This window comes from Polyodon spathula, chromosome 1 (assembly GCF_017654505.1).
Source record: "Polyodon spathula isolate WHYD16114869_AA chromosome 1, ASM1765450v1, whole genome shotgun sequence".
NCBI lineage: Eukaryota > Metazoa > Chordata > Actinopteri > Acipenseriformes > Polyodontidae > Polyodon > Polyodon spathula.
This window is the reverse complement of record NC_054534.1, coordinates 63,149,879-63,175,913: the sequence shown is the minus strand read 5'-3', so window position 1 is coordinate 63,175,913 and position 26,035 is coordinate 63,149,879. Positions and strand designations below refer to the sequence as shown.

Sequence of the window (26,035 nt, the reverse complement as noted above, 5' to 3'; positions counted from 1 at the left end):
AGGTGAGTTCACATCACAAGAACAACAAATATTACATGTACTCTGAAGTTGACCGTTGAGCTTACATCAAGAAATATATTTCACTGTACTTCATGGAAAGAACAAAGACTATTTAATCACGTGAAAGGAAGGTATATCACCTATATCTGACCTTTCTCTTCAATTGAAGGAAATCCTTAAAAAAAAAAAAAAAACATTCTCACACATTTATGTTGTAATCAAAACGACTGTAATCTATTTTTAGCTGTGGTTTCCTACTTATTTGTTTGCCTGCTATCCTGTGCCTCTTGAATGTACAGAAGAATGTTACCACAATACATTGTAAAAACACCTGTAAATAAGTTACACAAAATGCATATTTTCATGCCAACTGACATGGAAGGACTGATGCAGAATGCTTGTGTTTTGGCGGGGTTACTATGAGACATATTGCGTTAACATTTAGAAAGCAAACCGTCTCTGGCAGAGGATAACAAAAAGTGAAGGAGATGACATGTTTACAGACCTAAAGCCAAATATGAAGTGCATCTTATGTAATTTAGTGATTACCGTCTAGAAGATTCCATTTATGGGATCAATGGCAGAACAAAATGCTATCACCAACCAGAACCAACAGTGTTTTAAACTTGTAACAACAATAATTTCTTACATTGTTTTTGATTATTAAAAAGTAAGAGCTATACAATACAAAATGCTTTACATGATTGGTTCAGCCAATTACATTTTAAGCAGAGTGGTCCATTTTCCACAGGAAATTCAAGCAGACTAAGCAATACAGTCCAAAATATAACCTTAATACACATTTCTTTTAAAAAATATAATTAACTCTGATAATGGACCAGTCTTGCTGACAGCACTTAAATGTTAATAGCTGACATATAAGTCATTTACTAGACAGGGTACTGTATTGGTCCCAAAGCCTGAAGGGACTATTACACAACTTGAGCCATGCAGGTCATTATGTGCAAGTTAAAGACAAGAAAGACATTCAAACTATTAAACCATTTTATTTTAGTACAGATGTGCAACCGTTATTGAAACCGACATTTGCATAAAATTCCCAACTGAACAAGACCAAAAAATGAATAAACGGAAACAGAAACCAATTTCTTTTTGTACAGTACAATAAAGAAGAGTCAGCAGTCTCAGTAATAAGCCATTGGCATTTTCAGGAGATCATCACACACACTGCTGCATGTAGATGGTTAATACTGACATCCCTTAATATTTTTAATATTGGAACATAAATCGAAATTAATGACAAGACTTGCCCGCTGTCCTCAGTAGGGATAACTGCTGCTTCATACGTATGGGTATTGAGATGTCTAGGGCTGTGTTCTTTTTAGGTTTGTTGATGAAAGTGCTGGTGCTAGTACTGGTGAACACCCTAACCTAAACCTTTTGTTAAAAAATGCAGACATGCATTAAGACCTGAAAAGCTGATGCTGGAAGTTTTTGAGTTAAACAAAAAAAAAGGTTGTTCAGTCTGTTGCATCTGTTAAATTACTCAGTGTAGACTTAATAAAAAATAATGAAGCTAAACTGAGTAAAACAGCCAAATACAAGTATTGAAAGAAGATCAAGTGTTAGCTGAGGTCCCGCCCCACTGTGAAACTGGAATAAGCAGTAAAGAAGCTGCAAAACCAACAAATGGGATAATGCGGACAAACATCTGTGAGCAGGACCGTTTTATAGAAGCACGACTGTGTGGTGTGCAGGGTGAGTCATACAGTCAGGGGAGCGCAGGTTCGTGCCCTGACTATGCGAAGATGCTGCTCTCCGCCGGGGATTCTGGAAGGAGCATCGTATTGGATCTGGCACTCAGCAGGGACTGTTTCTCCTCATCGCACTTTAGTGGTCGATACCTGCTAGGTACCAAGTGAAAGACGGTCAGTAACTCGCTGATATCCGCTCTCGAGTTACTATATGTAAATGAAGAAATTGGCTTGGTCGTGGGATCAGAGGACACACACTTAACCTTCAGATCTCCTGAGCTGTGTGGGGAATTGCTGCAGCGAGGGAATTTAGTGGGACATTCTACATTAGGGAGAGAATCAGGGGGAAAGTAATGGGCAATCTAATTAAAATAAAACTAAAAAAAAAACAGTCAAATCTGACTTGCATCCCTATATTTTAGTATTTTAGTGTATGTCTAAACAAATGTACATACATACTTAATTGGAGAGTGGCAGTCTTTACCAGTGAGTTATAAACAAGCAGGTTTATAATACAGTATACCTTAAGAATGTTTTATATAATATATATATATATATATATATATATATATATATATATATATATATATATATATAATAGTCAATTCTCATTAGAACAAACTCGAATTGAACTAATTTCCTGATAGCTATACATTTTCTACATGGTCCCAGCCAAATTGTGCAGTAGTTTATTGTAAATTACTTCTTATAATACAAATGCATGTAACACTAATTTCCTGTTTGTGCAAATTAAATGAATTGCTTCAGTTAGAACAGCTGAGTATTAAGGATATTGGGAATTATATTAACTTGCACCCAGATTACCACCCTTTGTCCTGTATTTTACTGATGTTTTAGGACTACTGATCCTATGATGTACTTTGGGTTGCCATAGTGCTCACACAGTGCAAAAAACTAGCATTGTCCTTGTGGAGGTGTTGAAAGTGGTAGAAAATGAAGTGTTGCTGCAGATTTCAAAATTCTCATGAACAGTTTCTTAACCATTCCGAAAAACCGGGATACAATATTGAAAATAACGATTTACTAAAATCACTAAAATCTTAAATAATCTAAACATGAATTAATTTATGCAACTGTGACTTGGTGTGGCGAGGAATTGCACTTTTATTAATTCACGTGCAGTTGTAACAAGACTCCAATTGAATGACTGATTAGCAGTCGAGTCTCAGTACAGCTGCATAAAAGCAGCATGTTTTCACTCACTCTGGGTTGTGTGTTCGGTGAGTGGAGAATGGGATTGCAGACAGAGGTTATAATAGGAAAGTAAATAACTCTTTTGACTCACCGTGTTTGTTTGTCTATGAGTTCACTGTTTATTTAAGTGTTAATCAATTTTGTTTCATATCTTTGTTTTGGCTACCAGTGCCGTGTCCTGTGTTTTGTTTGTCTTGCAACCTTTTATTTTCTGCTGTTTAATTATTAAATGCTGAGCACAAGAAAGCGCTCAACTTCACCAAAACTCCATGTCTCTCTGTTTATTCTGTGTTGGTTCCTGGTTCTGGTCTGACGTCACCCACCACAGCTGTCTTTGTGACACTTGGGTTATGAATTTCCTGAATATTACCAATATTAGCTTTAATAAAATCTTTACATTATATCGCCTTGAAACATAATTTGGGAGATTTAATCATCTCTCATCTCCACACCATAGAAGCCCATCAGGAAGGAAGTATGAAACATACAGCTGCTCTCTGTCTGGTCAATGTTCAGTTTCCTAACTAGAGGAAAGGTCTACCAGTCTACGTCATAACTGGACTAACAGACTTGAACAGCAACATCAGACAAGGCATCCCAGACAGAGGAATTCTTGCATGTTATGGATTATTCAAGTTCCATGCTGTCCACCTTACTAAAGCTATGCAAGAAGCAGCAGATTAAATGTATGCAATATCTAAAGAAAGTAGACTGGTTCCATATAAATAACGCTTGCCAGATAATTTAAATAAATAAATCAATCAATCAATCAATCACAAAAGCAAGAGCAGATTGTGGCAAGATGGTTTTGTGGTGATGTCAGACTAGGAAGAGAATTGACACACAGGATTGCGAGGTAAGCGCTTTAATTAAAGGTTTGAACAAAACAGAAACAAACACCACACTCAAAATAAAACAAACAGACAACACAGACACGAAACAAAAACAAGTATTGTGCTGGTGTAAACCAGCATGGGTAGCAATTGCTTTCTCCTCTTGACTCTCTTGTCTTACAACTCATATCTCATTCCGCCTCTGAACATACACTCAATACTCTTCAGCTAAAGCAGCTTGTTTTTATATTGCGACCGAGGGATTAACTAGCTATCAATTACCTAGTTTATCCCCCTGACCACATTCGGCATGGGGTTTCTCATATGCTTGGTCAACAGCCAGTTTGTCAATAATCACTCGTGGTTAACGACGTATTCTTACATCTTTATCTTGATGGGGCATTTTAACCCAGGCAGTAAACAATAACAATAATAAAAATTGTGGGGTTTTTGTGGGTTTTTTTTAATACACCAAACAGTACATTATAAATAATAATACAACAAATAGAAATACAAAATAACACAAATACACACAGGGGCGTCACACAGATTTTAACATTTTTTTTTTTAACACCTTTGAAAAGATTGGAACACATTATTTTGGTCGCCAAAAAATAACCTGTTGCCGCTCAAGGCAGTATCATATGGGGTGATTACATATGTTTCTCTTCAGAGGACAAAACAGAATAATTTAATAATAACAGAATAAAATAATTCCTGCTTTACAGTTTTCTCTTACCTCGTCTGCTTGAACTCTGCTTATAAATTATGCCTTCCTAGTTGAACACATTCCTTTTGGTTTCATCTGACCATATTAGGCTTTCATTAAACTTGGCATCTTCCTTTACAAACATTTTCATTTAAAGATAATTCTGTTTACAATGCATTCAAATTGTTGTGGTTAAAACAGACTTGATTATTAGGTAAAAATCTGGTACACAAGCAGATTTTTGCTGCATATAATGAACTGTACTTTTGGACAGTAAACAACGTAGAAAAAGTGATGGCAACCACGTTTATGCATTTCTAAATGCCAAATGCCACTAAAAATTTAACGCTGTGGACGCAGCGTTTGGCATTGATGAGCTTGCATTGTAAAATTGCCTCTGTGCAGAAAATTACAGCTGTTAAACATTTTAGAATTTTGTTTGAACAATCAAGGAAGCGAAAAATCAGCCAACTGTTGCAATCTAGTGGGGGCATAATCAAAGGCGAATGTACTGTAAACAAACATTAACTCAACTCAAGCGTACCTTCTCGACACATCAGAAAAAAGTCACATTGACCTTAATATGGTATTTTAATACCCCTTTCATACAGAAATGCTGCTACTAAGCCGTGTCAGAGGCGTTAAAAAAATTATTTAAAATACCCATTTACACAGCATGGAATTGAGTAATCTATCCCGGTACAATATCGTCACAACCCTTTCACACAGCCAATGGGATCATGTGAATTCAACATTAAAACCTGTCAGTCAACAGATCGTTTTCATGGCAACGGAAACCAAACAACATCACAATTCACACAGACCAAAATGCTACATCAGTACCAGTTCTGAGCCGTCATAACTCGTCTGTGTGAAATGGGTAGATATCGTAGTGTGACAGAAAGATAATGAGTTCTGGTGAAAAATCTCCCTCCCTCCCGGTGACGACGCTATAAACGGGATGAGAAGTATCTGGAAGGGCTGGCCTGACAGTTCGTTTCTGGGACCGGGAAGTCGGTCAGCCTGGAAAGAAGCAAGACTCTGTTGTAAGACCGTATTTACCTGAAAGGTAAATGAGAAGCAGCTGCAAGCAATAAGGCAGCTGCAACCGTTTACCTAGATGTCATGCGGGATAACATATAGGGGCCAGGTTAACGCTGATCTTTTCCTTCGTTTGGGTAAACGCCTGGGGAGAGAAGGACCAAGAGGGGAGCTCTCATTAATAAAAGAAAAAAGACGTGTTACATGTTTTGTGTTGTGTTTTGTCTGTTAATTGTCTGTGTTTTGCACCACCAGACAGTTAAAGCACACCTCCGGAGCTGTCGCCGAGGGTCAGCACTATCCGGATCACCACTACACTACTGTCACGAAATACCCGTGTTTGCACTCACCACCAGCACGACTGCACTCACCCAGGACTGGTGACAGTGTGTTTGTTTTTGTTTGGGACTGTGCCCTGTTTCTGTTATCCCTGCACTTTACACATTGTTGTGTATAGCCGGGGATTTATTATTTTACGGTCACCAGACCTGGATTACAAATAAAAGTATTTTTTCACTGGATATCGTTGTCTGCCTGTCACTCCTGCATCGCATCACCGCTACACCTGTTCCCCTTCACCAGCCACTTTGCCACAAGTAGTCAGCAACACGTTTAGCATGTAAGGTTTATAAAATCTTTCTAGTATGAAGTCACTACCTCAACTGGATTCTGGCTTTGACAATGCAGTGGTTTATGAGATATTAGCAGTTGTAGAGGTGTTAGCAGTGGGCAGTGTGGAGCCGGCAGTGGAACACTTTATAATTTATACAAGCTCCCCTTATAGGGATGTTTAATTACATTCCTAACAGTAATATGATCCAAAGAGTGTCTCAGATTTAATTTACAAGTCATTCTCAAACTGCAGTAATGACTTCAAAGTATATATTCAGACTAATGGAAATGAATTAACACAAACCTACTGTACTATAAGAGGGATTGTGTTTTAACATTTCATGGAGTGCTGATAAACTCTATGTAAGAAGTTAGGTGCCAATGACATGCTTCTGATTAGATGTAAAGAATGGCTGTTGTTATGCTAACAACACATTTTCATGGGTAGACAAGTTGCTCTGGCCAGTGTCAAAGGAATGACTAGTCAAAAGACTTGATACAAGATTTATGGTTTATATAGTTATTATATATATATATATATATATATATATATATATATATATATATATATATATATATATAGATATATATAGAGAGAGAGAGAGAGAGAGAGAGAGAGAGAGAGAGAGAGAGGAGAGAGAGAGCGCTACACTCGCCCTCTCGCAAATCTTTCAAAATTTTGCCAGGTCTACACCCCCTTTCAAATTTTCACCTTTTGTTGCCTTATAGCCTAGAATTAAAATGCATTAAAATATATATTTTTTTCATTTATCTACACATCCTACACCACAACTTCCAAGTGAAAAAATATTCTAGAAAATTTTATTAAAATCGTTTAAGATAAACTTTTTATTTTGAGTTTGATCGAACCACCTATTCACAAGGTGGAATGAAGATTATTCGTATAGGATATCTAATATATTATATATAATTTATTTATAATATATATATATATATATATATATATATATAATATAACAAATTTATATATATATATATATATATATATATATATATATATATATATATATATATATATATATATATATATATATATATATAATATATATATATAAATAAACAAATGAACAAGGTACAAGGACCAAACTAAAATGGCTAAACAAAACACAACAAATCAAAAGACAACTCAAACCCCCACTCAATGATATCAAGGTGTGCTGTATCTTACTTTCATGCTTTGTTCAGGCTGGGCATTAACCTTCACTGACTCCTCTGCCCAAACAAATAATTTAGTTCCCTTTTTATACATGTGGCCATTCCCAATTAGCACCTAATTATCCAATCTGAAAATGGCCATAGTCAACACATGGATTTTGGCAAACATATTCAAAATAATACATCTTTATTTATACACTCCAGCTAAAACAAACACTATTTACAGACAGGGCTTCCACAGTCTTACAGATAAATTCTATAAAACAACTAAAAACAATGGCAGGGCAGCCACTAAATTATGCTTTAAAAGTCTAAATACTTTAATCAGCCACCACAACCTTAAGATAAACAATGCATTTCAGGGTAAAAATGTGTAGGGAGATAAAAACTCAGCCAAAGCATGTTATTTCAACACAGGATAAGTATACACTTTATTTATAAAGGGATTAGTGGTTAAATCTAATAAATGTAATCCAGGTATCACATTACAGTCCCAAAGACAGATACACTCTCAGACTACCCTTTTGTGTCCACAGCTCCTGCTTCCCTGTTTTAGAAGTGACTGCACTTTTATTAGTTTAAGGAGCAACATTAATGTCACAGCTTGAGCACCATGAACAGAACATGCTTTGTTATTTCCTCATTAACAGGGAAGCATATTCACTGTTTTACAGAGTACACAACATATTACGAGGTGAAAAAAGTGGAATATGTTATTCTGCCCAGGTATACAAATTATAGGATTAAACTAACAAAAACAAAAACAAAAACAAAACACTGTTAAGGAGTCTAGAAACCACAGACATCCACACAAATTGTACCAAATGTTCACCAAAAAAAAAAAAAATAAATAAATAAAAACATGTGTTTTGCTTTCCTGGCTTACTCTGCCTGCATAATGAGCAAGCTTGTTTTTGGATAAACTTTTTTTTTTTTTCCATGCCTCACAGACATGCAGTAGAATGGAAAATGCGATGTGTCCAAGGGAAAGACAGTTGAGATTAAACTAACAGGACATATAAACAGTTGTGATGTATCCTGAAGAGATGATGGTAGTCAAGGAACATAATATAACTTAACTGGCTTGATGATTATGAATATGGTCCCAAGTTACACTGAAAGTCTCTCTAGTTTATATTTCTATGAGCCCAGGTAGATTATTATTTGAATGATTTATATGATGGTGGTATTTAGATCTGACACTTAACTGCCTCACTTACAGTCAATGTTATTCCTGCTGGGGGATTGCACTCTGTTTGGCAGTTAGCCCATTTGTTATGTAACTTGTGATTGCAGACGTGATTTTTTTTTACAAGAAAACTTGACATGAAGGGTGAAGGAATGTACTTTAGATAAAACATCAAGAAATCGAATGCATCGACCAAAAATGCTTACTCTCATTTTAGATTTAGAGGGTTTGTGTTTTAGACAGATTTTAGAGGGTTTGTGTTAGAATTGAGTGACTCACAAAAACAACTTGATTTGCTTTTCTCTCAGTGATGATAAATAATCAGCAGCAACATGAATCATCATAGCAGTTAATAGAATACAGTCCATACTTACCCTACAGTATAACACTGGTACTCTTAAAGCACAGTCCCCTCCATATATAACACCATGTTATTACGATTCCAATAAATAACTAACATTTGTTTCCATTCTTGATATTGTTGTGTTATGAATTTATAGTAAATTACCCATACATTGAAATCATAATTAAACTTAATTTGTTGTTTTGGACTAAAGCCTTAGTAACCACTACTGACCTTGTACTATACATTTATATTGAAAGCAGTATACAAGGGAAGAATGGAGCATTAAGACATCAAACTGCATTCCTATTTGATATGGAAGAGCAATTAAACTACAGTGCCAACTGTTGAAGCATTTGTCCTGAGTCATATTGCATATCTTCAACAGGACGCTTAAGTATTTTTCCTATTGAGTAGAACACCATAAAAGGCTTGGATGCTTATTTTGAGACGGAAGGAAGACTCCATGGTAGAAAGAGAGTTAATGGGTTTATCCAAATATATTGTATATTCCACCTGTTGCCTTACAGTTCTTTGGCTTGGTTTAAATAAGGAAAAATGTAGTTATTTTATTTTGTTTAAAATAAACTCCAGAACTTTAAAACTGCCCGAATATCAATGTGCCACTCCCTAATTATTATTATTATTATTACTTTATTTTTTAATTTAGTAGCCAGCAATTTTGTTTTTTATCATTTTTATCATTTTCTCCCAATTTAGAATAGCCAGCCATCAACCGGCCGCTTCTTTTCACGCTAAAGACCAACCATGCAGCCACCTAAGAGCTACAGTGTCGAACACCACCAGACTTCAATCCATGCATCCATCCTTACTATACCCTTTATACATAGCCTGCTTATTTTAAGACTATCTAAAGTCACATAAAACTCAGCTCTTCTGCCTGGTAATCAACAATGATATTCTCAGACTCGCTTTTACTCAATCAAAAATTTGAAGATGCAATATATCCAGATTTTATGAACTGCAAGATTAACCGTAAATCATCCCATTTTGCTTGGTTTTAAGATTGCTGTAGTTAACAAGGAGCACTATAAGACTGGAATGGTAACAGTTTATAGTTTTATAAGTTTCCAAGTGTTATATGTTAGAATTTTAACTCAACCAGCCCCCATCCCCAATTTCACTCACTTTACTGATTTGTTTTTTACATTCTTCCCTGTGTGTGGATCAAAGGGAAAGGGTAAAGATGGATAATCTTTAAAGGATAACACAAACGAAGTTGAGCATTGAAAAATACCGTTATGTGTCACATGAGCCCACTTCTTACAGTCCTCGCAATGACTTCATTTTTCCCAGGTTAACAGCTGAATGTTATGCCTAAACCTAGACAGAACTATTATTCATTTCACATGATTCATCTTCTCGGTTGGATTTTTTTTTTTGATTTGTGGTATTGTAAGGTATTCTGCCCTCTGGGGTAGGTTGTAACATTGGCTGTCGTACAGGCCCCAAGGAAGGCCTTGATAAATGCGACAACTTCAGCTAACTAAAGCAAGGAATCTACATTATGTGGTACGTACTGCTCCTGTCACGTTTACGGTAGCACCAGGATAACTGGCATCGCACCAAATAATCCTATCCAGACACACTCTATCACATAGTATGGAGTGATCGATAATACATTTACTTTATTCTATCTATTATCACATTCTATAGCCCAGAGAAAATTGCTTTATGACTGGCTTACGTCATCCATAACGGAGGTGCGAAGTTAAAAAAAGTAAGCTGAAAAACGGTAGGACAAGAATTTGGTAAGTTAATAATTTTAATTTATGCAGATTTACGGTTTTTGACAGTAAATGCCAATGTTAATAAAATATCTTCAATTCCGATTCTATAAAAAAAATGTAATCAGAATTTTGCCTATCACACTAGCACTATTACTGATCTATAAATATACATGTAATACTATTTAAATGTAACCTGGACATGCGCTGAATTCAGCAGTAAAAACAATTTTTTGTTTTTTGTTTTTACTGACTAGCTAAGCTACTGTCACATTTAAATGTTCCTACTTACCTATATAAATTGTTATTAGGGTGGCCAGACGGCTCTGTGCTCACCAGGAGGCTGAGACAGTTCAGGTTTACAGACTCCCACCATCACCAATGCATTTAACAGACAGGTGTGTAGGGTTTCTGGTTTCCGGTGTTTCCCTCTGATTTTTTCTACTCTCTAATAAGGATTATTAAACAGATCCATTTCCGTATCTCAATTACAACTGAGAACTATATTAATAATAGTAATGAAAAACTTGTGAAATACTGTATTGCGTGTTTGTGTACTTGCTGCGCATACCAACGATGTTTGCTGCCTTCATGTTTAATAATATTTGCTTACTCTTAAGAAAGAAAAGTAGATAGTTGTGGAGTGACAAAGTCTGTGTTGCCCTTTCTGCTATGGTTTTGTACAAGTTTGTATTTTCAAAACGTACGGTACATTGACAGTGTGTTCTTTTAATATTGTTGTGTAAATAGTTCTGTTTTTCACCTTAGATAAACTTGTGTTACCCAACAAAACAGCACAGATTAATGTTAAACTGCAATCCATAATGTTTGCCAAGTTAAAAAGCCAGCCTATATCCTTTTGTAAAAGGTCTGTTTTGCTTATTCTAACATTAGTATCTGCCCCACAACCTACCGTTTTTGGTTGGCTATTTCCCTATAGTATTGTGTTCTTCTGTATGATAGACGTCAAGCAAGAAAAAGCCAGTCTGCAATATCAAAGGAGCGTTAATACTTTTGCCAAGACATTAATTTTCAACCAGTACATTTAATTTCACATTACTGTTTAAAATGATGATGGAACTGAAATTATGAAACAGTTCTTTCAAAAACCCATATACCGTGGGAAACCCAATTCTTAAAATCCGTACATGGTTTGTACAATTTTTCAAAGAAGAAACCAGGTTATATACAAGCACACAGAGCGATTGCACAATACAAGCTGAAAAATAAATAAAATAATGATTACCTGACTGATATAAGGGTGCCATACTAGGCTTTGCCTCAAGCGGCACGATGAAACAAACCAGCCCTGCTGTCATATATGATTGAATACCATATACAATTATTTGGTAAATGTTGTTCTGATACCATCATACATTTTTGATTGAAATCCATTCAGACTCCTTGCTTATCTTTAACAAGGGCTAAAGTCATGTCTATTGCAATTTTTACCTTCTTTCAAATTCAAAAAACCTCTGCTAATTCTCTCTCATTTCACTCCCTAAATATCTGGTTTCATTCCAGTTGGGACATTAAATATCATACAAAAAAAGACTACTACGTTATCTCAAAAAAAAAAAAAAAAAAAAAAAATCATGACCACAGCATAGTCATTAGCCATACATCCTTTTCATTGAAAATAGTAAATGAACCGTTTCCATGTGGTGGTGGGGCTAGCACAGCTTATATTGCAGCATGCCAGGAAGTGAAATTCTGTGCATGCCATACTGTAATACAGCTTGCAATCTCCAGTTAAATTTGCATTTTTACCAATTTACTCCTGGAGTATAAACAACAATTATTTTGTTCTAGGTACTGTTTTCTTATGAATCATCATTTTACAGATGTACAATGACTTATTTATTCACAAATATACTAAATAAAAAAATTAAAAAGTACTAACAATCATTGTGTTGCTAATATTATCAATTCAGAACAGATAATCCACAATGTGATGATTTATTGATTTGCAATTGAACAGACGATTTAACTTATCTAACCAAGACATTTCATTTCATTTTCTTTTTTTTTTATCAACTGTTGTTTCACAATAAAAATTATCTTGCCTCTTCAAAGTGTTGAGTAGGTTGTGTAAATCAAAGGAATAAAAAATCCCATTTAAATGCATCAAGATTTCAGGTTGTAACCCAAAGGGCACTATAGGCACTGTATGTGTGCATTGCACTCTACAGCAGTCAATGAATGAGGAACTGTTACTTTACACTGTGTAACCATTCAGCGATAAGAGAAAGAGGGCGTCTATCAGGGAGTAAATATCTGGAAAAGTAAGTATAAAAATATAGTGTACACTTCTAACCTTAATGTCCGTCGTTTCAAAGATATTTTCAAAATGGCCGCTCTAGTGCTCTGATAGTGTAAGGATTATTGCCCACATTGTAAAACAAGTAACACAATAATAATGATCCATGATGTGGTACGGAATCCGTACACCATGCCTTAGGTCGTCGTGAACAATACTTTTGTTTTTTTTTTGTGTTTTTTTTTTTTTTTCCTACACGACAGATCTCAAAACCCCACACCTGGGCCTGCTCCATACAACTTTCAGAAGAATTACTTTGACTGCAGCCTTAACTGAATACAATGCTTGGTTTTAAAACTAAAAACTGAGATTTCACAACGCTTTGCTTAACAGCACAATTCAAATGAAGCTACTAAAGATTAATTTGATCAGGTCATTGGATAAGGTAATCCAACCAATTTTTTTAGCAGAACAGTGTAGCTGTGCTATACTGCATTGGTATGTTTGTTTGTTTTCTTTGTGCATTTATGTATATTCACTTAATATGTCAGATTTTTTTAAACATATATGTTTTTTATAATCCATAAAGTGCTGGATATTGTTGTCAAATCAGAGGAACAGTCTTCCACATCCCCTTAATGTCAAGTCTTTACTGCTAATAGGATCCAGACCAGATTTGGATGTTTGCCATCTTCTGGCACTTTAACTGAAATAATCTGTGTGCCATCTTGGATTGTGGTTGTAGTTGTGTGTGGTTTTCTAATAAGAAATCAATGAGCCAAAGTGTTATTTTGTAAGATTAATTGATAGCTTAGCACACCATTCCTCTGCAGACATCTCTCTTAAAACCTGCTGATTATATTAGTTGAAATGTTATTTCATTACACAGGTTGACCAACAAATTGGAGAATTGGAAGGTTTCCCACATGTGACTTGACTAGACATACATAAGCCTTTTAAGAGTGGTGTGCAATTATTCAGCAACAATCAATGGAAAGCAGAAAAATTTCAGTGACTTGACAAGCAGCATAACTGTGGGTGCCCTTGCAATTATCTCATCCCTCAAAGTAGTGGCTGCATTAACCAACATGTTTCTAAGTACAAAGTGTTGTAACAAGCGACAGACTTACTTCAGAAACCAGAATCACGGAAACTTTAAACACAGGAGGAAACATGTTTCCACCCAAACCATGTGCCTTTACTGATGCATTGTGGGGTTTTAATACCATCTTCAGTTAGTCTACCCTGTTAATTGAGTTTCTTATTACATCTCAATTAATGCAGTCCGTGCCAGCATTCCTTTAAAAACAGGACTGGGACTGAACTCTTTGTTGAGTCCCACTGTCACAATGTTTCAGTGCTCTTGTATCACACCTTATTTGTCTGTTTCTTACAATGTACTGAAATGCAAACATTTCCATTGTAAAGATAATTCCTTCAATATTTTCATTGTTGTAAAGAACACAAACCTTAAGGGCTCACCTAAAGCCTCTCTTGGACTGAGTCTGTGGATTTTGTTTAACATTTCAAAAAACTCTTGGCATGCTGTAAAAAATTACAAAAGCTCCAACTCTTTCACTGTCATGATTTGCAAATAAGTCTGAGCCATACTGAAAAACAGGACATGTGAAGCAAATCACAAAAATGGATTCAATCTATAGTCGCACACTAAAGTAACATCAGAATTAGGAATAGTATACATAACATTAAACACAGTCTTCCTGCAGGTATTTGACTTTCATTAGGACCATGGTCTTGAACTTTCAATCTGTAGTTTTAATCTTCTCAGTGGATGGCACAGCAGCCACCATGGAGAATCACAAGTGAGAAGCATTAACTGTGACTCCTTCCTGTAGAGACACTACCACACATTACATTACAATCCTCCTTATGTAGCTTTGACTGCTTGTGTGGTCTCTTGAATATTTTTTTTTTCTCTTTTTATAGCCCTGCTAGTGGAGGATTCTGAAACTTTTTGTGCACAGGGGATCCCAGATCCCAAGGATGGGTAAATATTAGTTATATACTATAGATATTACTGTATATGGCCACAGACATACAGATCTTATGATATATATCTGTGATTACATCCAATAACGGAATGATTGGACATATTTCTGTTCCAAATTATGCACTGCTGCAGCAGATGCAGCGATTGATTTAATAAATTCCCTGACATCACCTGTATAATCAAGCCGTTTCAGTACTTTTTTCTATAGGCAGAACCTTGATGTAAGAAAAAAATTTAAGAACTTTACCGACTTGTTATGAAAATGCTTATATAGCACCCGACCGTTCTAATTTCGGTGCATGAGCACTGATGAAATTATCTTTTCCATGGGGAAATCAGATTAGTCTTTTTGCACCATGCCATTGAATAGGTACTAGGAACAAACAACGTGCCACTTTTGATGGTACACAAACCAGCATGTATTTTAAATGTTTGCAGAGTCAAGTCACACACCTCTCCCGATTACCGCACAATTGTCTGATTCAGCCAGTCGTCCTAGTAATGCAATAAAGAGCACATCTATTACAAACTACAGTACTACAGTTTAAGAAGGCTAACATTTTTTTTGTAAAAATGCTGACTAAGAGGTCAGCAAAAGTGTATCCTACGACTGTGGCCATAAACATGGCTTTAAAGCTGCTATGTATATCAGTAAGTGAGACCCAGGGACTGGAATGAACAACTGCCCTTGCAACTGGCTGAGTATGGCACTTTGTACCCTGGGGGGTAACACTATAAGTTTGCAGGGGAAAATTGTTTATCTTAATTTGGTGGGACAGGAATGAGGTGCCAATGGGCTGGAATATGTGTCCACGTTTTTCTCGTATCTCTGTTAGCTGGGGAGGTTAATCAAGGGCAGCAGTGCAGATATTGTTTTTTGCAGCGCCTCACCAAAAATATGCCATATTCTGTTTTTTCAAACCGCAATTACATTTAAAATGTAATATATTGTACCAATCTGTGCATTTGTGTTTCCCGCCCTGTATTCCCACTGTTTCTACTGTATTTACCTGCTGTAATTGCGTTCCCCCACTCTGTATTTCCCTCCACTGCTTTGTTTACCTGTCAGTGTTAGTCAGTGAGTCAGTAAATCTAAATAAAATTAGATTTTACAAACTCTAAATGTGATAATTTTGTTCGACTACTTCCAAGAAGATTGGATCTCTTGCCGGGTTCGAGATCCGTTCGTCACTTCTGTGGGTTCAGCCAATCTTCCCAGAGCTGTCTACTGCTGCAGTGAAAGTGCTCCTACCATTTTCTTATACATACCTGTGCAAAGCTGGATTTTTCAAACTTGCAGCTTTGCAGACAAAGTACAGAAATAGGCTGTGATTCTCCCTTTCAAACATTGAGCCTCGCACTGACCTGATTGACAGTACCAGACAAGGCAAAATCTCTCACTGACTGACATCAGCATCACTACCACAGGTAAGGTGTATTTTTGTAGTACTAGTAGACTTGATTTTTGTGCTCTGAACAAATGCATTAGTAAAGCTAGGTGGCAGTATTGTATATGTTAATGTATCATGTGTAGGGTGTCTCTTCAATGTGACTGGTTTATTTCTGATATATGACTAATAATTCTCACTATTGTAGCGGTTGGGAGGGCTCCAAGTAAAAACAACTTGCTAAAGTGGGGCATGATTAAAAAAAGGTGGAGGACCCCTATACTAGCCTTTGTCCTCCAGAGGCCAGTTGCTTGCTGACATCCACTCTTGAGCTCCCATGGGAGCACACACTGGCATTCACGTTCTCCTGAGCTGCTGTGCAAACTATTATGATGAAGGACCGTACTTGGACATTCTAAATTGTGGGGAAATTCAGGGGTAAAATAACAGGGCATTCCAAATTATTAAAAAAAAAAATCCTTACAACATTTTGTGAACAGTATCCAATATGATGCAACTGTACTAGATGAAGAAACAACAAACTGATTTGATACTGCTTGACAAAATGGAATAGCCCAACCCAGGAAGCTGATCTTGAAGTACGAGGTAACTATGTTCCCCATTTTAACAGTAAAACACTGATTTCAAATAGTGTGATATTAACTATCAGTAACCAAGAACTATTCAAATATGAAAAGCAAAGTATTGATATACAGTGAGGATGCAATTTTGACTGATCAACAATTAAGATATTACTAACATGTGTACCACAAATAACAAAAAGCAAACTGAATCACAAAAAATTCTAATGTATGTTCCTCAAAATCAGAAAAGCAGTTCCAAAAGCCTTCAATAGCTCAGACAAACAAATGACCATCAAAATTAGGTTTCAGTTTTAAGATAAGTAAAAAGATAAGTCAAAATAACCTTCGTACACAGCGTATGTAAGTTGCCTTGGTTAAAGGCGTCTGCTAAATAAACAAAAATAATAATAATAATAATAATAATAATAATAATAATAATAATAATAATAATAATAATAATAATAATGTGTAAAATATCCTTCAAAAGGTATTACAACCATGACCTACATTCACAGTACTTAAAAAAACAAAAAACAACCAATGACGACAAACTCATGCAAACGTAAGTAACCAAAATTAACAGTAGAGTCTCTGTCCAGTAAATACCATGACCAATATTCACAGCACAGGCCTTTCACTCTTTCTCCTGTTTTCAGTTATATGCTTTTCAAGCAGATGATAATAATCTTAAATGTTATTAAAGTTCAAACATGACTCATACAAGTAAGACTTTTTGGCAAACATTTTTGGAAATACATATATGTCATTTTAATTTTTTCACAGCATACTTTGATTTCAAGAATTTACAAACTGGTTCTTGTCCAAGCATCATGCCCAGTAAAATCACTTCAGTTTTCAAATGCAGCCAAGAAAGATTTGCAATGTTAACCTTTTACATTGTTCCCTTCCACAAAATAATGTTACCTTGTTAGGAATGTTGGGAAATCTTTTTTCTTTTTTTATAACATTTGGGAACACAAATATCTGGAACTGAACTGTACTGTAGACATAAATAGTTAAATGGAGATGTCTGGGGTTCCTTTGCCAAGAACGGAGTGCTATAGCTTTGTACTCTATACATGTATAAACAGAATTAACCCTATGCTAATGCAAACCTGGATGGTGAGAAAACATTATTACAACAGTTACCAAATGATGGTAAGTAATTTAATTAAAACAACTTACAGTGCATTTATCTGTTACCAGTATATACATGAGCAATACATATTGTTTAACGCAGCACTTTCAACAAGATTTACTTTACCTCTTCAGTTCGGAGAGGAACGTATTGAGGGTAAGGTTTATATGCTAAACGCTATTTCAATGAATTGCAATTGTGAATTACAAAAAAAAAAAAGAATAACACTTCCGTGTAGTTAACTACTTCAAAAAAGGTAATTCCTTGTTTTCTTTAATGTATGGAGTGGATCAGACTCCTAAAAATCTGCTATCTAATAACTACAGTAACCAAATAACTACCTTAAACAGAAACATGTTAGTCATTATTTTACACTTTCTTGTCTACCACATACTGGTACTCCAAACTCCCCCACATTCAGGTTTTGCCTGGTTTTGACCCGCTGACACCTGACAATCCCCCCTTCTCTTTTTACTGTGCCTCACGTTTTTTTAAGATCTGCTGAAACTCCACTCCCGTTTGACATTGATATGCTACAGTTGTTTGTACATCATGCCCCTAATATCGCTTGGAACATACGTGTAAAGTATGATTAACTACTGTACTCAGTAATCACTGCAAAGAGTCCATGAAGCCAGCATGATGGCAAACCCATGTAGAACTTTAAGGCACGTGTCCTTTTAGTCCCCCAGCACGTAATAAATATTTTTTGCCGGTGTGTCGGAAAATGCCTCTTCAAATCTGGTACTGCTGTTTTTGGTCTTTTACATCTTTTAAAATGTAATTTATGATATTTTTCCACCATTAACAAAATAGTATGCAAATATGTATCATATGCAATATATTGGGACATGTGCATTTGTTTTTAGCTGTTCAACTTCGCTGTGACGTCTCATTTTGTCTTGTACTTCCTGATTTGTTTATTATTATTATTATTATTATTTATTATTATTATTATTATTAATATTATTATTATTTTACAGAATTTGGTTGTCTGTTTCCAGTTTAAATTTGCATAAAAATAATGTATATAATTTACGGTAAATGTACCTGTTTTTGACGATATCAAAAGACCAATTGATTGCACGTGCACCAAAATCTGACATGACACATTCAATCTGCCAGCGTACCACTTTCTGGCAGTGTCCATTTTGACAATGTACCATATATTGTAATATCACCAGTCAACTACGGTACTGAGTAAAGTATGGCAATCCAGTGTTCTAAATGCCCGTTGGTACAATTCAATTGATTTTACATGTTCCAAAATTGTCTGCACTAAAATATGGACATTTTAATATAATACTAGATAGAACTTTGGTAACACAATACTTAAACTTTCTGTACCGCTTAAAAATAATGTATCACATAAACGATACACTGACAACACATTTCCCAAATAAATGCATCCAGCTGAACATGACATTTTTAATATGAATCTATTGATCCGTCCGTTAGGCAGAGGCATATTTATTGACAAATAATAATAATAATAATAATAATAATAATAATAATAATAATAATAATAATAATAATAGATACATGTATAGTCGTCAATATCGCGACTTTCAACCTACCTTTGTATCCGCTTGATCTTGTTCATAATCATAGTAATCATGACCTGATTCAAAAGCAGAGTCTCTATGGAGCAATATAGCAAAGATCAGCAAAAGAGATAATTCCAGTAAGTGCATTTTATACTCTAGACAATCCGAGATAAAGTCAGTCTGGGGAATATCCTTTCAATAAAAGTTCACTTGGTTTTGATAATTCGAGGTTGCAAGTGTTCTCCTGGCTAGTTTAAAATGCATGGAAGCCTCCGATATATTCTTTTAATAATCGGCGCTGATTTCAAAATGCAAGTAGTGTCGATGGTTTCTGTACAAGAAATACACGTTAACTTTATAAGTTTTCACGCGTTGTAGTGAAGAGAAACTTCCACTGGAACAATACCGGAGATCCAGTTTATTGAAACTTCACATCACGTTAAAATCCACAGAGAGGGGAATGGCATGTTTATTGCAATTTACTGTGTCCCCAGCCGCCTTCTCCTCCCCCTGGTTTCAGGAGCTACTTTCTCTCTCTCGCTCCCCCCCCCCCTCTCCCTCCCTCTCTCTCTCTCTCTCTCTCTCTCTCTCTCTCTCTCCTCTCTCTCTCTCTCTCTCTCTCTCTCTCTCTCTCTCTCTCTCTCTCTCTCTCTCTCTCTCTCTCTCTGTGTGTCCGGAGTGTTACTAAAAGCTGATCTGCTACTATTTATATAAATCGGGAACTTTTGGAAAGAAATATGAGTTGGGACACGTGCGCCTTCTCCGGGAGGCTTCTTATACAAACCCCATGCGGTTACAAAAATATGAAACAAAAACAGTTTTGAGTCTGGGTTGTTTTTTGCTGTTGGTTTTTGTTGTTTGTTTGTGTTTCAGTTTCAAATCATAAAGGATGTGCTCTGCACTCTTACAATGTAAGTCTGAACCATGTTAATGTCAGGATTTTGGAATAATGATATTGTACATACAAAGCTGGTGTAGTACAGCGCCTAACTACTGTAGATAAACACATATTTTAAAGCTAGCATACTTCTAAAATACTTATAACAAAATGGCAGCAAACCATAGCTTTTATTATTGAGAATACGTAATTAATATACCCTTTTAGAACTGTTCCTACTATTATTGTTGTTGTTATTTAATTCAATAGCAATAATGAATGCCACTGAGATGTTGATTTGAGGATGGACAGTGCAAAAATATTTCACCATCACTGCTCCACAGAATAAGCAACATTGGAGGAGTACTCATGCTGTTTTTGAAGATTAATAGTAAAATTCTGTGAAAATTTGGTTTGCATGCGCAGAGGACTGGTACACGACTGAATCTATGCTGCTGCAATAAAGCAAAATACCTCATGCCTGGTTGGTTAATAGCGTTCTTGCCCAAACTGGTTTTTAAATGTCACTGGCTGGGTGGCATGTCGTTAGTATTGAATCCATTTCAACTAATTTATCTTATGACTCATTTATAAAAAATTAAATGAGAGGTATAAAATGAAACTGACCAACACACAGGTATTGCAGATCACCATGGCTGAAAACCGTCAGGTTAGGGATACTCAGCTGAGTACAGGGTAGTTGGCAACATGTTTGGGGTGCATACAAGTTCATCACTGTATTTGTCAACTCCCTTGTTCAGAGGCACTGCAGCACATACATATCTGTGCCAGAAAAAGCATTGCTCTGCAGGACCGTCCCTTTTCTCCCAAACAGCACCTCCTTGCTCGTTCCTGCACGCGTTGTCTTTGGAAATAGCTGGGATCAAAAGCAGGAGAATTCAGTTAAAGACATTTAGTAAGCAGCTCACTTGCTCTTCGTGTTTAACTTTAGTGTAGTTTTTACAGCAAGGGCATTCTCAGACAGCTGCTTTAATACTAGCGCTTTGTGTTGGTGGTCCTCTTTGAAAGGTGCTATATAAAAATAAAGGTTATTATTATTGCACAGAACTGTGGAAATGCAGGTTTCCATGCAGGTTTTTTGTCATTTACGCAAGTAAATGATATTTACCCTATCCCTCTCTTTGGCCGTTTTTTTTTCTCCCAAACGTGCACGCGCATCGCCATTTCACATGTAAATTGCCCTGAATGGAAACCCCATGAGTGTTAATGTTTGGTGTCTCTGGTTGGTGCATCAAGTTTGTGGATCTTCAAACATGGTAGGCCATCATACTGGCTGCATAAATGAGTGGAATGTTGGAATGACCAAAAAAAAAAGTTAAAAAAGTAGTTACGGTACTCTTTCACTTATCCACAGCTGCATGTCTGCAGACAAGGAAATTGCATAGGCAGACACACACTACAGGGGAGCTACTAATGCTGCTATGTTTCATAATAAAAAATGAAGTACACTGCTTTGACAGTCTAGAAATCAATATTCTTTTTTTCAATCACCTCTCACTGAACATTTTCAGTTTGAATTAATTTCTTACTAGTAAATGAAAAACAAATGTAAGTGCTTATGAAATATTTTTTAAGTCAATGGTCTTCAGTACAAAAATTTAAAGAAAAGCACCATTGGACTCCTCCTGAGGGAAGAAACAAATAGTTAGACAAGTATATTGAAGTAGTTGGAAATGAAATAGTAACAGGCATAAGCAAAGGTAAACTAAATTTAACTAAGCATGAAGAAGAAGTGCTAAATGATATAGGATGACAGTGTCATTATAAGACCAGCAAATAAAGGTTCTGGGGTGATTGTAATGAACAAAGGTAATTATATAAAAGCAGTAGGGACTGAATTGCAAAATATAAATACATATGAAGTACAAAGTAATAATAACAATGGCATAATAAAATAAGTGAGAATTTTGGCAGATAGATTATATAAAAAAGGGTTTGTATCAAAATCCAAGAACAGATTTGGTTAGACGTAACCCAAAAATGCACAAAGATAAACACCTAGTGCGAATGATTGTTAGCACAATTGATAACCCAACCTGTGTTGTTGCGGGACTAGTTGAAAGGCAGCTGCAGCCACATGTTGAAAGCTTACCTAGCTTAGCTAGCTATGTTAAAAAAAAATAATAATAATAAAATAGAGAAAGGAATTGAAAATAAATCTTTAAAAAAGTGGATATTTTAAGAAAAAATTATTGAGAGAGAATTGAGAAAAGTTGATAGTTGAAAAATTAAATAGGAATGAACTACTTGATTATAAAAAGGGAAAATGGAGTTAAGAGAGTACCTTTAATAATTACATATTCTAAATTATTACCCAACATTTCAAAAATAGTTTGGAAGCATTTACGTATGCTTCATAATTCAGAGAAAATGAATTTTTTTTTTTCCAAAAGCAGCGTTTGTAGCTTTTAGAAGGGATGCAAATTTGGCTGACATTTTAGTCCACAGTAAACATAAAGGGACCATGGATACATTAAGGGACATTGAAACCTGTAAACCACATGTAAAGTGTGCTAATATATTAATCAAGATAAAACTTAAAATCTCAAATAAACAAAGTAAATATTCCGTTTTAAAAATCTGTCATGTGGGGTCCCTGATTGGCTTATCCAGTTAAAGCACTGTCGCTGGAAGCGCAGGATGAGTCACACAGCTTGGAAGGCGCCAGTTTGCGTCTGGGCTGTGCAAAGAGGCCGAACTTTGCTGGGGACTCCGAAGGGAGCGTCGCTTTGGCTCTGATGATCCCAGGGTGGGGGATGGGAAACCAGCAGGGATTCCTTCTCCTCATCACACAACAGCGAACCTTACTGCCCAGACACCGAGCACATTCAGAGTGGATAAAAAGCAGGACTGATCTCTGTTCCCCTGGGATCGGTAGCCCCCCCACCTCTGCTCTTGATTGCTCAGAGTAAAAGCAATTCTGACTTCAGGCTTGTGAGATTTTGCATTTACACACCATATTTTCATACTTCCATTCATAATTTTTTATTTATCATTTCATATTTTTACCCATACATCCATAATTTCATTAATTGTTTTTCATTTTTTTAATCCCCATATATATACTCATTTTTTTTTTTAATTTTTCGGTTTAATCATTTTTGTCCATTATTTAGCTCCATTTTTTTTTGTTTGTGATCATGTTTTTTCACATTCAAGATTTTTTTTGAATATTGCATCATTTCATCATATTTAGTTATTTTTTATAGTTTGATTTATTATTATCCTATTATTGTTTCGGCATTCATTTCATTTAATTGTTTTATATTTTTTCTTTTAAGACTGAAGTCCTAAACCTCTAACCTTCTGTGCCCGTGTACGGGAACCCTCTTCCTGCGATTGCAGACACTCACATGCCCTGAGAACGCTGCGGTGAGGATCAAAATATATTCAAAATTGGGGGGAAATAAGTAAAAATAACAATTGGCCACTCTAAATTAAAAATAAATAAATCATGCAAGGATAGCAACCTTGTATATGTTATATTTTTCATAAAATATAATACAATAAAATATGTAAGGGAGACAGGTACATCATTATATAAAAGAATACAGAACCACCTGTCAACTATAAAAAATAAAACAGTAAATTCAACAATAGTTCAACACTTTAGAAGGAACTGACACACAATGGATGACCTAAAGTTTGTGGTTTTAGAAAAAAATAAAATTAGATAATGTACACTATAAAAGAATAAAAAAATAAACAGATCAATAGACTAGATACCATCATGCTTGAAGGTTTAAATAAAAAGAAAGAGGAGATCGTTACATCATTAGCTATATAGTGAATGGCACCACAATGACATTATATTTAAATAGAAATAAACGTGTGTTTACCATATCAAAAGCTTATAAATACCTCCAATGTTTTCAAACACACTTTCCCTTGACAAAGGTATGTTAAACATACCGAAACATTGGGAAGTTGTCTCTTTAATATAATCACTATATACACTGCCAAAAATATACAGTATTTTATATATTTTTATATGTGGGGTCATCATGTAAAAAAAAAAAAAAAAAAAAAACATTTTCTGCTAGAAATCTTCATATTATTACAATGTATTTTATGTGGATCTGCATCAAGAAATCATGCAGACAATCTTTATTACAAGGGTAGAGTTCTAAGGTCTAAAGGCTAATTTAATGTCTGATTTTATTAAAAGTTCATGACCTTCTTTCAAGCTAATATCATTTTGTCATTATGTTGTTCATATGAACATCTCTGACTTTCTGATATAATTACATATTTTCATGTGAAGTGGCTAACCCTTATCCAATAACCCGTGCAATATCTCAAGGCATGCTCCCACATCCAAGCATTTGAATCATTTAAGCGGGTTGGATAAAACCCCTGTATGGGAAATGCTTGATAGGAATATACACTGACAGTCATACATTACTAATTTAGATTAAACACATGTGTTGGATACTACTACTGGTGACAATGTTTTGAGCTCACTAATGCAAAAAAGCCTTCTTTAAGATCATTTATTAGGTTACACTACTTCCAATTCATGTAAAAATGAAATAGCATTTATTTTGTTTTTTTATTAAAACACTCTCCATTTATATTCAGAAAATATAAATAAATAGTTTATTGGTGACATTTATATCTTGCTAAAAATAATTACTAAATATATGTATATATATAGATTCAGTAGTGAATGTGTCTGTGATTAAAGAGACCCAAGTATCAAGTTGGTCCAATTACGAAATTAAGATCATGATTGGAACAATCAGGCCTGGGTAACTTGTAGCCTCCAAAAAGGTTTCAAAATAGTTAATTAGCTGTTAAACTAGCCCATTCCTGCCAAACAAAATAACTGTATTATACATACATTCTTAAATAACTACAGGCAGTTTATGGATGCAGCCGTTCTTCAGAGATTTGCAGTACCTCGACGTGATGGTCAGCTTTCCTAACAATGCAATAGAAAAGTTACTCATTTGTAAAGTGGGTTAATTCTTCACTTAATTCTCTCAGATGACTGAGCTTGCTTGCTGAATAAGTAGTGCTCCTACCTCAGCAAACTCGAAACAAATGACAAGGATCAAGTGCCACATGGTATTAACCAAAAGTGTTTTGAGTCAATCCTGCAACTGAAGGAAGAAGCCTATAGGAATTTCTATGAGGGCTCTTACAGAATCTAAAACCATTGGACCCCAACCTCTTAGTTGTCTGAAGATGTATGCACAGCTTGTTCCCACATAAGAATTGCCCCGATGGAACTCTGCAACAATAAAAGGGCACCAAAGGACCATAGCCTCTGCTCTCAGAATCATTTGCCTAGTTAAAAATGGAATTCATGGAGTCCTGTCAGCTTTAAAACATCTCAGTTCAGTCTTGTTTCAGCAAAGATCTTGTGGTGAAGGCTAATCTTGTTTTGAAGACACTTCAATACAATTTTCCCAGGAAGCTTTACCCCCCAGCCTGCCAAAATGTCTCCTGCTAAGAATACATTTTCCTAAGCATCTGTGCAGACTTTGACAGACACAACAGTGTTGAATAAATCAATGTTGGTTACTGCAAAAAAAAAAAAAAAAAAAAAAAAAGACATGGATAAATCAAACATAGCTGCATTTCTGGAAAGCAGTACTATGCCGTATGTGTTCACTTTGACAG

General features: G+C 35.5%; 1 protein-coding gene across 1 annotated transcript in view; it reads right to left on the bottom strand.

The window, feature by feature from the left end:
- The window catches only part of LOC121320704 (vascular endothelial growth factor C-like), a 61,262-nt gene extending 41,232 nt beyond the window's left edge, over window positions 1–20,030 (bottom strand). Inside the window, exon 1 of the mRNA XM_041259281.1 lies at window positions 19,540–20,030. Within this exon, the coding sequence (XP_041115215.1) occupies window positions 19,540–19,656 (117 nt within the window). The 5' untranslated portion in view covers window positions 19,657–20,030. The remainder of the gene's footprint in view (window positions 1–19,539) is intronic.
- Window positions 20,031–26,035: the final 6,005 nt, after the last annotated feature.